General features: G+C 33.5%; 1 protein-coding gene across 4 annotated transcripts in view; it reads left to right on the forward strand.

The window, feature by feature from the left end:
* The window catches only part of UBR3 (ubiquitin protein ligase E3 component n-recognin 3), a 364,711-nt gene that overhangs the window by 243,462 nt on the left and 108,368 nt on the right, over window positions 1-12,881 (forward strand). For all 4 annotated transcript variants that reach the window (XM_037850484.1, XM_037850488.1, XM_037850485.1 and 1 more), the window contains exon 25: window positions 10,715-10,864. In XM_037850484.1, coding sequence (XP_037706412.1) covers window positions 10,715-10,864 — 150 coding nt within the window. The remainder of the gene's footprint in view (window positions 1-10,714; window positions 10,865-12,881) is intronic.

The raw sequence follows: 12,881 nt of genomic DNA on the forward strand, positions 1-12,881 counted from the left end.
AACTCTTATTGGATATTTGGTTTCCAAATATATTCTCCCAGTGTGTAGGATGTCCTTTTACTTCCATGATGAAGTCCTTTGATGCATAGAAGTTTTAAATTTTAATGAGATCCCATTGAGCTCTTTTTTTCTTTTGTTTTTGTACTTTTGATATAAAGTCTAAGAAATCATTGTGTAACCCAAGTCCTGAAGAGGCTTCCCTACATTTTTTTCTAGAAGTTTTATAGTCCTGGTTCTTACATTTAAGTCTTTGATCCATTTTGAGTTAATTTTTGCATAATATGTGAGTTAGGGGTCCACCTTCATTCTTTCGCAAATGGATACCCAGTTTTCCCAGCACCCTTGGATGAAGAGGCTATGCTGTCCCCACTGAGTGGACTTGGCACCCTTGTGAAATACTGGTTTTCCATAACTATGTGAATCTATTTCTGAACTCTCAGTTTGAATCTATTGGTCTATAAGTCTGTCCTTGTGCCAGTACCATCCTGTTTTGTCCACTGTATAACTTAACTTTTTTGTGGGATTATCTGTTTTAGCAAGAGGGGAATGAAGTTTGTATTTGAATCATAGTGCTTGCCTGTTTTACAGTTATTGGAATATTATAGCACAAAATACTGTTGGTACAAATATGCATTACTTTATACTATATGGTAAACAAAACAAAACAATCAACAAGCTAAGTTAAGAACAATGAATCATTTAAAATTCAAAAGCAGGGATATACTAAAAAATTAATTAAAAATGGAGAGAGATCAGATGATGGAAGAAGAAGCAGGAGAGATGTGAAGCATGAGAGGGACTTGACCCACCTTGGTGGCTTTGAGGTGGAGGAAGGATGTCATGAGCCAAGGAATGTCAGAGGCTTCTAGAATCTGGGAAAGACCCTCAGCTGACAAGGAAGTGCTGACCTCAGTCCTGCAACAATAAGGGAATGAATTCTACCAACAAATGAATGAGCAAGTAAATGGATTCCACCCTAGAGCCTCCAAAAAGGAATGCAGTGCTGTGAACATCTTGATTTTAGTTCTAAAAATGGACTTTCTAGACAGCTGTAAAATTGGCATCAGATACAATGCTCAGGAAGGACCAAGTCCTGACAACACTTTCTGCTCCCATATGGTCTTGTTGCTGCCACTTGGTTCAAGAAGTGATATGAACTACAAGAGGACAGAGTCACCAGAGTTATGCAGCAACACTGATGACTATAAAAGGAGCCAATATATCTATTTGTAGGCCAAATAATTTTGACAGCTATTTTCAAGACTGGTATACAACTGTCCATGTTTTCTAAAGAAAAATCTCTCTGAAATTGCATTTATTGGAAGGGGAACTTTTAAGAGTCTATTGATTTAGTTTCTTGTTTTTGAACTAAAAAATGCATATGAATATACAGAAAAACAGTGAGTGGTAGTGGAAGGAAAATTACAATTGGACAACTACACATGTTATAAAACAGAAAATAATATACTTGAAAATAGACAAGAAAGCTTTTCCCCTCTGCCTCAGTGTCTGTCGGTTAGATCAGGTAATCAATATCAGTGTCATCCAGAAAATGGACAAGGTGCCCTTCTATCTTTAGTCCATATTTTTCAGGAGCTAGACACTGGAAATTGTATGATACTTGGCATCCATATAATAATGAGTACATTATAATTCCTTTGGAAGACAGTGTATACAGAAAGTAAGCAACAATGTCAGTATAGCAGCACCATTTAAAAAAAAAGACAGAAAGATTGTTGACACATATATGCAGAAGAGACATTCATTAAAAGATAAATATCCATTCCTGATAAAAACAAACAAACAAAACCAAATACTCAATAACAGGAAGAGAAAGATGCTTTTTGTAAACAGTATACTTCCATAAATATCAACAATGTTCAAGAGAATGAAAAGATTTTTTATTCAAGTTAAGGATACAAAACCGTGTTATCAGAAGAAAAGGACACAAAATCATGTTAATGCAATATGAAATAATTGTCTTCCAGGAATACCCAAGAGAATTCTTAAGAAATTAATCATAAGTTCAATTAGCTGGCCAATTACTAAATATATTTAGAAAGATCAATTACTTTAAAATATACCAGTAAAAACCAGAAAATATAATTAAAATGTTATTTATTATAACAACAAATTATTCATTTTCTATAAACAAACTTAATATCAATGACGAATGAAAAAAGTTAAGCTTTATAGAAAATTATTACAGAAGATTTTAATACTGCAAAGTTGTACTATGCTTCTAAATGGCAAGACTGAAATTTTTAAAATGTAAATAATTTTTAATATAAAGTACATTTCAAATACATTTCGAAATGGCATGTTAAGTGCTTATTCACTTTTTCAACTCAATTAAAGAGGCATTTATAAAAATACATAACAAAATGAAAAGCACAACTTGAAAATACTTGTAAAAATATTGCTGGTAAAAAGTTGTCTATAATATAAGGGTCATACCATAGGGGCCCTAAATGTTTTGGCAACAATTTAGTTCTTATGCTGTGTGATGGTTAGATAGTTAATAAATTCATTATATATTTTTAAAATTAATTAAAAATGGATCATAGACATAAGTGTAAAATGCAAAGCTGTTAAACTTCTAGAAGAGAATATAGGGAAAAATTTGTGTGACATTTGTTTGATAATGAGTTTTTAGATACAACATGAAGAGCATGATCCACGAAAGAAAAAGTAGATAAGCTAGACTTTATTAAAAACATCTACTCTGTGACAGATAATGTTAAGAGAATGATAAAACAAACCAGAGACTGGGAGAAAATACTTGCAAAATACAGATCTGATAATGGGCTTATGTCTAAAATAAACAAATAGCTCTTAAAACTCAATGATAGGGAAACAACTCAGTTAAAAAATACACAAAAGATCCAGATACCTCATCAAAGGAAATACCCAAGTGGCAAATAAATACATCAAAAGATGCTCAGTATTGTTTATCATTAGGAGTCTGGAGCATCTCATAGTGCCAGAAATTATAGAAGTACCAGAAAAAAAAAAAAAACCCCCACAAAAAAGCCAAGAAGAAACAACACTGCACAATGATGGGGAAGGGGATGCCATGTCAGAGGCACACTGGAGCCAACTGAAAGAGTTCCTAATGCCCAAAGCTGGAACAATTTGAGAAACAAAATGAAGTTGTATTTGTTATAACCCTAAGTATAAAAACTCTATACTGTTTAAATAAATGATTGAATAAGTAATGGAGTATAATAGACAAATTTTCCATGCAGAAGAATTCTAAATAATTTATATAGTTACTTCACCCTCAAGTTGACAACACATAACTCGCCACTTTTTAAGTGTAGGCTGCATATCGTGACTTCTTTCCCAGGAGTACGATGTAGAAAGGGGGGAAAGGAGTAACTACCGTGGAGAAAATTGACAAGCACAACCTCAGCTAGGTGATCAAGATTAATATCAATAGTTGATTGTATATACCCTTGATATTATGTGAGGAGAATGGCACTTTACCTTTGTGGTCATCCGCTCCAAAACCTATAACCCGAGACTTAATCATGAGAAACACATCAGACAAATTCCAGTTGAGGACATTCTATATAATACCTTGTCAGTACTCTTCAAAGTTGTCAAAGTCATCAAAAACAAAGAAAATCTGAGAAACTGTCATAGCCAAGAATATCTTAAGATGACATAAACTGTAATGTGGTATCCTGGATGGAATCCTAGAACTGAAAAAGGACAGTAGGTAAAAATCTAAGGCAATCTGAAGAAAATATGGACTTTAGGTAATGTATCTGTGTAGTATCAATCAATATGGATCCATACATACCAGTGTTGATTCATTAATTGTGACAGTTGAATCATGCTAATGTAAGATGTTTGTAATAGGGGAAACTGGGTGTGGCATGTATGAGAACTCGCTATAGTATCTTCGAAACTTTTCTGTAAATCTAAAACCCTTTCAAAATGAAATGTTTATTAAGAAAGAAAAAGAAAACAAATGGGGATACCCTCCAAGAACCAAGTAATAAAAGGAAAAAAGCAAAGAATGACAGTCATAAAAAATGGTGGCCAATTCAAGTCAATATTGATTCATACTTACCAAAATTCATGGTATTGTGGAGTGGGCATTTTGCAATATTAGCATTTGTGACAGGGCAGTCAGGCTTCTTAGTAGAAAACAGTAAACTCTCGTAGTATGCTTAGTTTATGAAAAGTAAGTCACCTAATAGGTTGCTAGCGAGTATTTGTCACTTATAGCTAAAAATTATAGTGTATTGTGTGTCCTTAAACCAAATAGAACATTTAAAAATTTGAATTAATTTGCAATAAAGAAAATTTTCTCTGTCTACCACTGGAGTGCAGACCATACTTTATTGTGTTTTGCAGTTGACTATTCCCCAGGGGAAGCCTAATATTTTCAAACAAAAATGTATTTCACATGATTTTAAGGGCACTAGCATAATTCCTGCATAGTTTGTCTGTTCTTTCCTCCATTCATCCACACAGTCCCATAAACATGAAACAAAATATGGAACATGATGATTTTTCTGATTTTGTTTCAAATGTTTAGTTTAGATTAATCCAATGGATTAGTAAAAGTTAAAAGAAAAGGTAAAGCTATTTTGTAATTAAAGATTAATTGAAGTTAAAATAGACTTTAACTCAATTTTAGCCAAAATTAGAATAAGAAATTTTGTGTAACTTAATTAAACTCTTAAAGTGGAACTTTGGTATTATGAATACTGAAGCTTTTCACTGTTTGATGATATTAAAATTAATGGATGTAGAATAAGTAGATAATAGAATGTTACCATTGGGAAATAATTTTTTTTAATTTATTTTTTAATGCAACTTTATTGAGATACATTCACATACCAGATAATCATCAAAGTGTATAATCAGTGGTTTACAGTATCAGCATATAGTTGCATTCATCACCACCATCAATTTTTGAACATTTTCATTACTCAAAAAAATAAAACTAAAAATAAGAATTAAAAAAAAAAAAAAAAAGTGACCACCCTAACTTGTTCATGTTGAAAAGAAAAGTTGACATTGTGGGAAAAGGGACAGAACTGGTTGATATTCTTGAAGAGGCTATTGCTTCTGGTTTTGGAGACTTAGCTGGCATAGGAGCACTCTGAAGTCTTTAAGTTTCTGAAGAATAAACTTAGTGAATGAAACTTTTATAGACTCTCAGGGATCTGGGTATTCTTTAGGGTGTGGGGGACTACTGTTGACTTGGGTTTATCATACTGTGACCATTTGGCATATCTAGCTAGAGCTTTCATAAGAGTAACCTCCAGGACAGCGTCTTGACTGTATTTGAATTGGCTTAGCTACCGAAATGGTATTTCGTTGCCTTTCTTTTCCCCCTTTTTGTATATATGTTATATTTCACAATAAGGACATAACTGAAACTATGGTACTGTAACTCAACATTTTTGGAAATTTCCTATATAACTACTTGGTAAATCATACTTTGCAGGATACTACCTTTTTGCATATATATATTATATTTCACAATAAGGAAATAACTAAAACTGTGGAACTGTAGCCCATAACATTCTTTGACATTTGTTTTCTAACTACTTGTTAAATTGCACTTGGAAAGTTATCACTTCAATATCTATAGATGTTATATTCCACAATAAAAAAATTGATATAAAAAGAAAAGACCACCCAAAACATCCCATACCCCTTATGCCCCACCCCCATTATTTATTCATTTTTTGTCTTTATTTTCTTACACATCTGTCCATATACTGGATAAAGGGGGTGTCAGTCGTAAAGTTTTTGCAGTTACACAGTCACACCTTAAGAGCTATGTAGTTATACAGTCATCTTCAAGAATCAAGGCTATTGGATTACAGTTCAACAGTTTCAGTCAGGGAAATGATTTTTTAATCCCTGAAACTAGAAAATCTTCTGTATGGAAACACCTTTATCACTTTAATATGTTTTTTAAATATTAACTTTCATGACGCACATATATTAGTTAGGCAGAGTACTTCATTTCTTTTGAAGGTTACATATGGCAATCAGCATACAGTAGAACCATTGTATCAGTTAGCAATTTCTGTGTAACAAACCATCCCAAAATTTAGTGGTTAAAACAGCGACCTTTTATTATTCCCATGAATCTATGGGTTGGTTGGGTGGTTCTCCTCATTTGGACCAGGCTTAGCTGATCTTGTCTGGGCTCACTCATGGGTCTGCAATCAGCTGGTTGGTTAATTGGGGGTTGGCTATTTTAAGAAGGCCTAAGCTGGTGGGACAATTTGGATCTGCTCCTTGTGGCTTCCCCTCCAGCAGGTTGGTCCGGACTTATCTTATGGAGGTGACAGAGTTCTAAGAGAGAGTGAGAGAGAGTGGATGTGTGCAAGGCCACTTGAGGCCTAATTTTAGAGGGGCATATCATTACTTCTGCTGCATTCTGTTGGCTGAAGGAAATCAACAAGGCCAGCCCAAATTTGAAGAGTAGGGAACTAAACTCTACTTCTTGAAGGTAGGAGCTGCAAAATCTCATTGCAAAAACCATGGATATAAGGAGGAGTGGGAAATTGGGGCCATTTTTGCTGTCATTCTCACAGTGATTATAAGGAGCACTTTGGCAAACTGAAATAGCATTGAAAAGAATCACCTGCTTAATTCAGATAGTTTTCTATTCATCTAAAACCAAAGAGGTGAATTAATTATTTAGTTATTCATCTCTTTTGCCCTTATTGGGATAGATACTACTCTAAAAGGGCAAGTATCAATTTCACACTGAAACACATTTTTAATTTTAATTGTATTGAAAGTCAAAGTAGGATCTTTACTTAAATTCAACTGATTGCAGATGCTAATCTCGTCTATGAAATAACTCCACACAACAACTAGGCCAGTGTCTGACCAAACAATTAGACACCATAACCTAGCCAAGTTGACACAAAATTAGCCATGACGCTTTCTTTTAAAAATTCTGGAAAAGATGATTTAATAGCTTCTTTGATAATGCATTTTGATTTTAGGATTTCCTTAAGATTTGTTTCAAGTTGATTGTACCAAGACATAAAAAAGGAAAACTATCTTTTTGTGTGAGATAGGGTTAATGAAATTGCATTCCCTGTCACTTAAAATAACATGAGACTGAACTATTTCATTATGCTTTAAGTCTGGTATTTCTGTGTTCCCTTTTGAATTTGAGAATAAGCAGACTCACCCCCTCTTCTGTACTGGTTTTCTCTCTAAAATTGAAGGTAATCTCATGTCAAATCTTAATGGTCTCTGCTACTTAACTTTCTTTTGAAATCTCCTTTTGATTTTGACTTATTAATTTCATTTTCATAGACTTTCTGGTTCTGTTTCTATTCATGTATTGTAATTTTTTTCTGATTTCCTTATTGGTTTCTTTTATTATTTCTGTCAATAGTATAATATTATCCAAAATTCTATTTTACATTTCTTGCCTCTTTTCCTCTCAGGCATTGTTTTTTTTTTTTAATACATTTTTATTGTGAAATTCAACATATATGCATAACAGTGATAACTTTTAAAGTATGATTTAGCAAGCAGTTAGCAAATTTCAAAGAATGTTTTGGGTTACAGTTCCACAATTTCAGTTATTTCCTTATTGTAAATATAACATATATACAGAAAGGTGATAACTTTCAAAGTACAAATTAGCAAGTAGTTATACAGGTAATTTCAAAGAATGTTATGGGTTACAGTTCTACAGTTTCAGTTATTTCCTTATTGTGAAATATAAGATATATGCAGAAAGATGATAACCTTCAAACTACAATTTAATGAGTAGCTACAGAGTACATTTCAAAGAATGTTATGGGTTACAATTCCACCATTTCAGTTATTTCCTTCTAGCTATTCTAATAACCTAGCATCTAAAAATATATATTTATATAAAGATTCAATATTTGTAATCCTTTGTTAAATCCTATCTTGTCTTTATCTTATTTTCTATAGTAGTTGCAATTTTGTTGTTTAAATAAACTGACCATATAGGTTAAATTAGATAGTGTGCTATAGAAAATTTAAATTTTGGACCAAATAAACATCTCTTCCTTTGGTCTCACACCGAAGTTGAAGTTTTAAAATACCAAAAATATCATCCTTTACCCTTTATTCTTATTTACATTAGTCCTAACCAGGTCCATTTCATTCATATCTCTAAGTGAGGTCTGATCTATTTTTCACCTTCTTTAATAGTGGCTGCTTGGAGTAATGCTGACTTTCAGAACTGTTGAATTCTAACTCTGGGTCTCAGGTGCACATAGATACCCAGTGTTCCGGGGAGCTACACAAAGAGCACAGCATCTGAGAATTTAGAAATAATAGTTAAAACTCAGGACAGATGTGACTGCTGTAAGAACCTTTACAATGAGCCTAATTTGAACATTCTGTACTTCTTAATCATTGACTGCCCAATCTCTGTCCACTTTTTTTTTTTTTTAATTCAATTTTATTGAGATATATTCACATACCATGCAGTCATACAAGTCTCACATTCGGCTGTTCACAGTACCATTATATAGTTGTGTGTTCATCACCAAAATTAATTTTTGATCATTTTCATTACCACACACACAAAAATAATAAGAATAAAAATTAAAGTGAAAAAGAAAAATTAAAGTAAAAAAGAATACTGGGTGTCTTTTTTTTTCTCCTCCCATTTTTCTACTCATCCATCTATAAACTAGACAAGGGGAGTGTGGTCCCTATGGTCACATTGTCACCCCTCATAAGCTACATTTTTATGCAATCGTCTTCAAGATTCAAGGGTTCTGGGTTGTAGTTTGATAGTTTCAGGTATTTACTGCTAGCTACTCCAATTCATTAGAACCTAAAAAGGGTTGTCTGTATTGTGCATAAGAGTCTCCACCAGAGTGACCTCTCAGCTCCTTTTGGAATCTCTCAGCCACTGAAACATTTCATTTCCTTTCACATCCCCCTTTTGGTCAAGAAGATGTTCTGCATCCCACGATGCCGGGTCTAGATTCCTCTCCAGGAGTCATATTCTGTGTTGCCAGGGAGATTTACACCCTGGGTGTCAGATCCCATGTAAGGAGGAGGACAGTGATTTCACCTGCCAAGTTGGCTTAGCTAGAGAGAGTCTGCCCACTTTGTATCTCCTGATAACCCATGCTCTTGAATTCAGTTCTCAGAGTTTGTTCATTATAGTTAGTCCACACCAATGAGACTGTACTCACTTGTCCCCCTGCTTCTGGCCCACTTCACTTGACAATAATGTCTTCAAGGTTCACCCACCCAGTCGCGTGCTACATGATTTCATTCCTTCCTGCAGCCACTCAGTATTCTGTTGTATGTATACACCACAGTTCGCCCCTCTGTTCATCAGTTGATGTACCCTTAGGCCACCTCCATTGATTGCAAATCGTGACTAATACTGCTATAAACACCAGTGCAAATGCTTGTTCTTGTCACTGCTTTCAGTTCTTCCAAGTTTTTGTCTAATAATGGGGTGGCAACTATACTTAGCCTCCTCTGGAGCCACCACACTGCCCTTCAGAGGGGCTGCACCCTTCTACTTTCCTATCAACAGTGAATAGGTATTATCTCTCTGTCCACATCTTCCCCGCACTTACATTCTTCCATTTATTTTTTAAACAGTCTTATTCACACATGATAACAATCCATCATAAGTGTACCATCAGTGGTTCCTGGTATAATCACATAGTTGTGCATTTACCACCACAATCTGTATGAGAACATTTCCATTTCTTCCAGAAAAGAAAGAAGAGGAGAAAAGAAATAAAAAATAATAAGGAAAGAAGGAAAAAAGGAAAAAAAAAAAGGAGAAACAAGAATCCCATACCCCTTCCTGTATCCTCCTGTTATTGATATTTGGCTTTGCTATATTGCCTTTGTTACAATTTATGAAAGAACACTACAATGTTACTGTTAGCTGTAGACCCTAGTTTGCATTAATTTTTTTTAATTAATTAATTTTTTTTAATTAATTTAATTAATTTTTAATTAATTAATTTTTTTAATTAATTAAAAATGGGTAATGCCATCCCATTTTTAATCCCTTGCAATGGTGACATTCAGTTGTTCTTCCTCAAGTAAAAACTTTCTTATATTTGTACATTTAATTACCATCATTGTCCACTCTAGGTATCACTGCATTATTCAGTCCCAGTTTTATCCTCTGTCTTGAATTCTGGTGTCATACTTCCCCCTAGTCTTCCTCTTTCAACCTTACACTCAGCTTTCTTCATTATACATATAATGTTGTGCTACCATCACCTAATAGTGTGCTATCCATTTCTGGATCTTTACAATCAATCCTGTTGAACATTCTGTATCCTTCAGCATCAAGTGCCCAATCTCTACCCTCTTTATATCTCCTGATAACCTGTGTTCTCAACTTTAACTTTCAGGGTTTGCTCATTATAATTAGTTCATAATAGTGAGACCATACACTATTTGTCCCTTTGTGTCTGGCTTATTTTGTACAACATAAAGTCCTCAAGGTTCATCCACGTTGTTGCATGCATCATGACTTTATTCTGTCTTACAACTCTTTGCATGTTTTGTCCAGCCTTTTCTGAGGAAACATTTTATGTTAATGAGATTTTTTTTTTTGTATTTTATTAACTTTATTGGTATCGAAGCTCTAAATTATTTGAACTTGGTTTTTTTCCCACATTTTCATTGAAGAGAGATTTTTCTCCCTTAGAAATTAAGAGTTGTAACTTTTTTTCCTCAGACTCTCCTGAGACAGATATTCCTATGGAGATAACAACAGCAGAACCCCAAGTTTCTGAGACTGTATATGACTGTGTTATTTGTGGACAGAGTGGTCCCTCCTCTGAAGACCGACCTACAGGATTGGTTGTACTTTTACAAGCATCCTCAGGTAAAATCAAAGGAGTATTTTTATTGGAACATTTTAGAGCCAAAGTATATACAACAAACTAATAAATAGCTGCATGAAATGAAAGTTATATCTTTGTCTAGATATAACTATAGATCTATATAGCAAGGATCTATTTAGATCTGTATAGCAAAGATTCTCAATCTGGTTTTATCTAACTTTCCTGGACATGAGTTTTGGAAGAAGCTCTAAACAGAGAGGTGAGAGATCCCTCTATACCTTATACAATCTTTTTTTTTTTTTTTTCAAAGTTTGACTCATATTATCATCTAATGTTTGGTGGCAATGGTATATCACTATTGCTTGGTGGTCAGTAGCTGAGTTTAGCTTTCTTGGCAATTTAATTTTTCTAAAATCTGAAAGATTCATAAACCCAGAGATATTGGCAGTTTAAATATTTCGTAAAGTATATTCAGGAGGCTCTGTCCTTAATTTTTGAACTTTTGGAAGGAGTAATTCTTGAAACAAAATTTGAAGGATTTGTTGAAATGCTGTTCTTCCTTTCCCATAACAAAGTATTTTGAAGTAGTGGTAATTTTTATGTACTGTAGTCTCCATGAATTTATCCTTTTTAAGTAGGAGTATATGTGAAGCAAGGAGAAAATGGAATTCTTACATTTTTTAGGGTGTTTACTTGCTAATTATCAGTATGGTAAAGTGAAAAGAGACTCAAATATTGGTAGTGCTTGACTTAATCTGGCCATGTTTGTTTCCTTCTTTTAAGTATAGCGATAACATTGACACCAAAGTGGTTGCTGTGTTTGTTATATAATGTAGTATAGGCAAAATGGATCTACTATGGTACCTGATAAATTTGTTTCTTCTCCTGTTCTTCTTACCTAAAAATAAAATTTATCTGGAAAACCCCTTTGAGTAGTACATTGGGAGTAAAGCTCTCAAGACCAAAAATGCCTGCTAAAAAGGAAATATGTGGGATTTTTGCCTACTTTCACAGCTACTTCTCTTTTCTGCTACTTTTAGGAAAACAGCTTATTCAGATTATTGCCACTCACTGTAACTTCTTCACTGAATGCCTTATAATCATCAATTAATATCCAGTTTTATTCATTGATTCATTCCACAAGTATTTATTGACTACCTAGGTGCCAGGCACTATTCTAGTAATAAACAAAACAGAACAAAATCCATGCTCTAATGAAGCTTATGTTGTTTTAAACTTTTATTTGTTCATTATTTTGAATTTTTAAAATTGCTTTTATTTGTTACTTCATTTAATCCCTTTTAAACAATTTTGTATACTAGCTAAATCAATTAATGTTAGATAATTCCACTCTACTATGGATGTCTTATCAGACATAGAAGGAAAAGAATAAGAACCATTATTCTAACATTAGAAACATTAAATCTCAAGAGGGATTTTTATTGGAAACTCTAACAGGTGAAATCTCTAGGTAATTCCTTCCTGACACCTCTCCCACTTTTATCCCTCTTTACTTCTTTCTTTTACTTCTTTATTTTGATTCATTTTCTTTCTTTTTCTATCTGGTTTTTTTTTTGTTTTATATTTTAATATGAAAAAGTTTAACTATATACTAAAGAGCCTAGTAAAATAAATCCTATGTCCCTATCCCTCTTCAAGTGATTAAATTACAGCTTATCTTATTTCAATTATTTCCTTCTTGAATTAGTTTGAGCAGGTTATTCCAGACACCATATCATTTAATCTGTAAATATTTTAGTGTTTCTATTTATGAGAAAGGGCTTTTTAAAAACATAACCACAAGTCACTCCTAAGTAAATTAATTCCTCAAATATCTAGTCAGTATTCCAAATTCCCCATTTGTCTCATTTCTTTGTTTTAAATTATTTATAATTATGGGTTCCCCTTGTAGTCTTTTTATTAATAGGTACCTGCTTCTCTGTCCCTCTCCCACCCCTATGTATTTTAGTTTTTGAACAAATTGGGTCATTGAAGAACAATTTGGATTTTGCTGAATGTATCCCCATGGTAGTTTAACATGTTCCTCAGTCTCCTCTC

The sequence above is a fragment of the Choloepus didactylus genome, chromosome 9 (genome assembly GCF_015220235.1).
Source record: "Choloepus didactylus isolate mChoDid1 chromosome 9, mChoDid1.pri, whole genome shotgun sequence".
Taxonomy (NCBI): domain Eukaryota; kingdom Metazoa; phylum Chordata; class Mammalia; order Pilosa; family Megalonychidae; genus Choloepus; species Choloepus didactylus.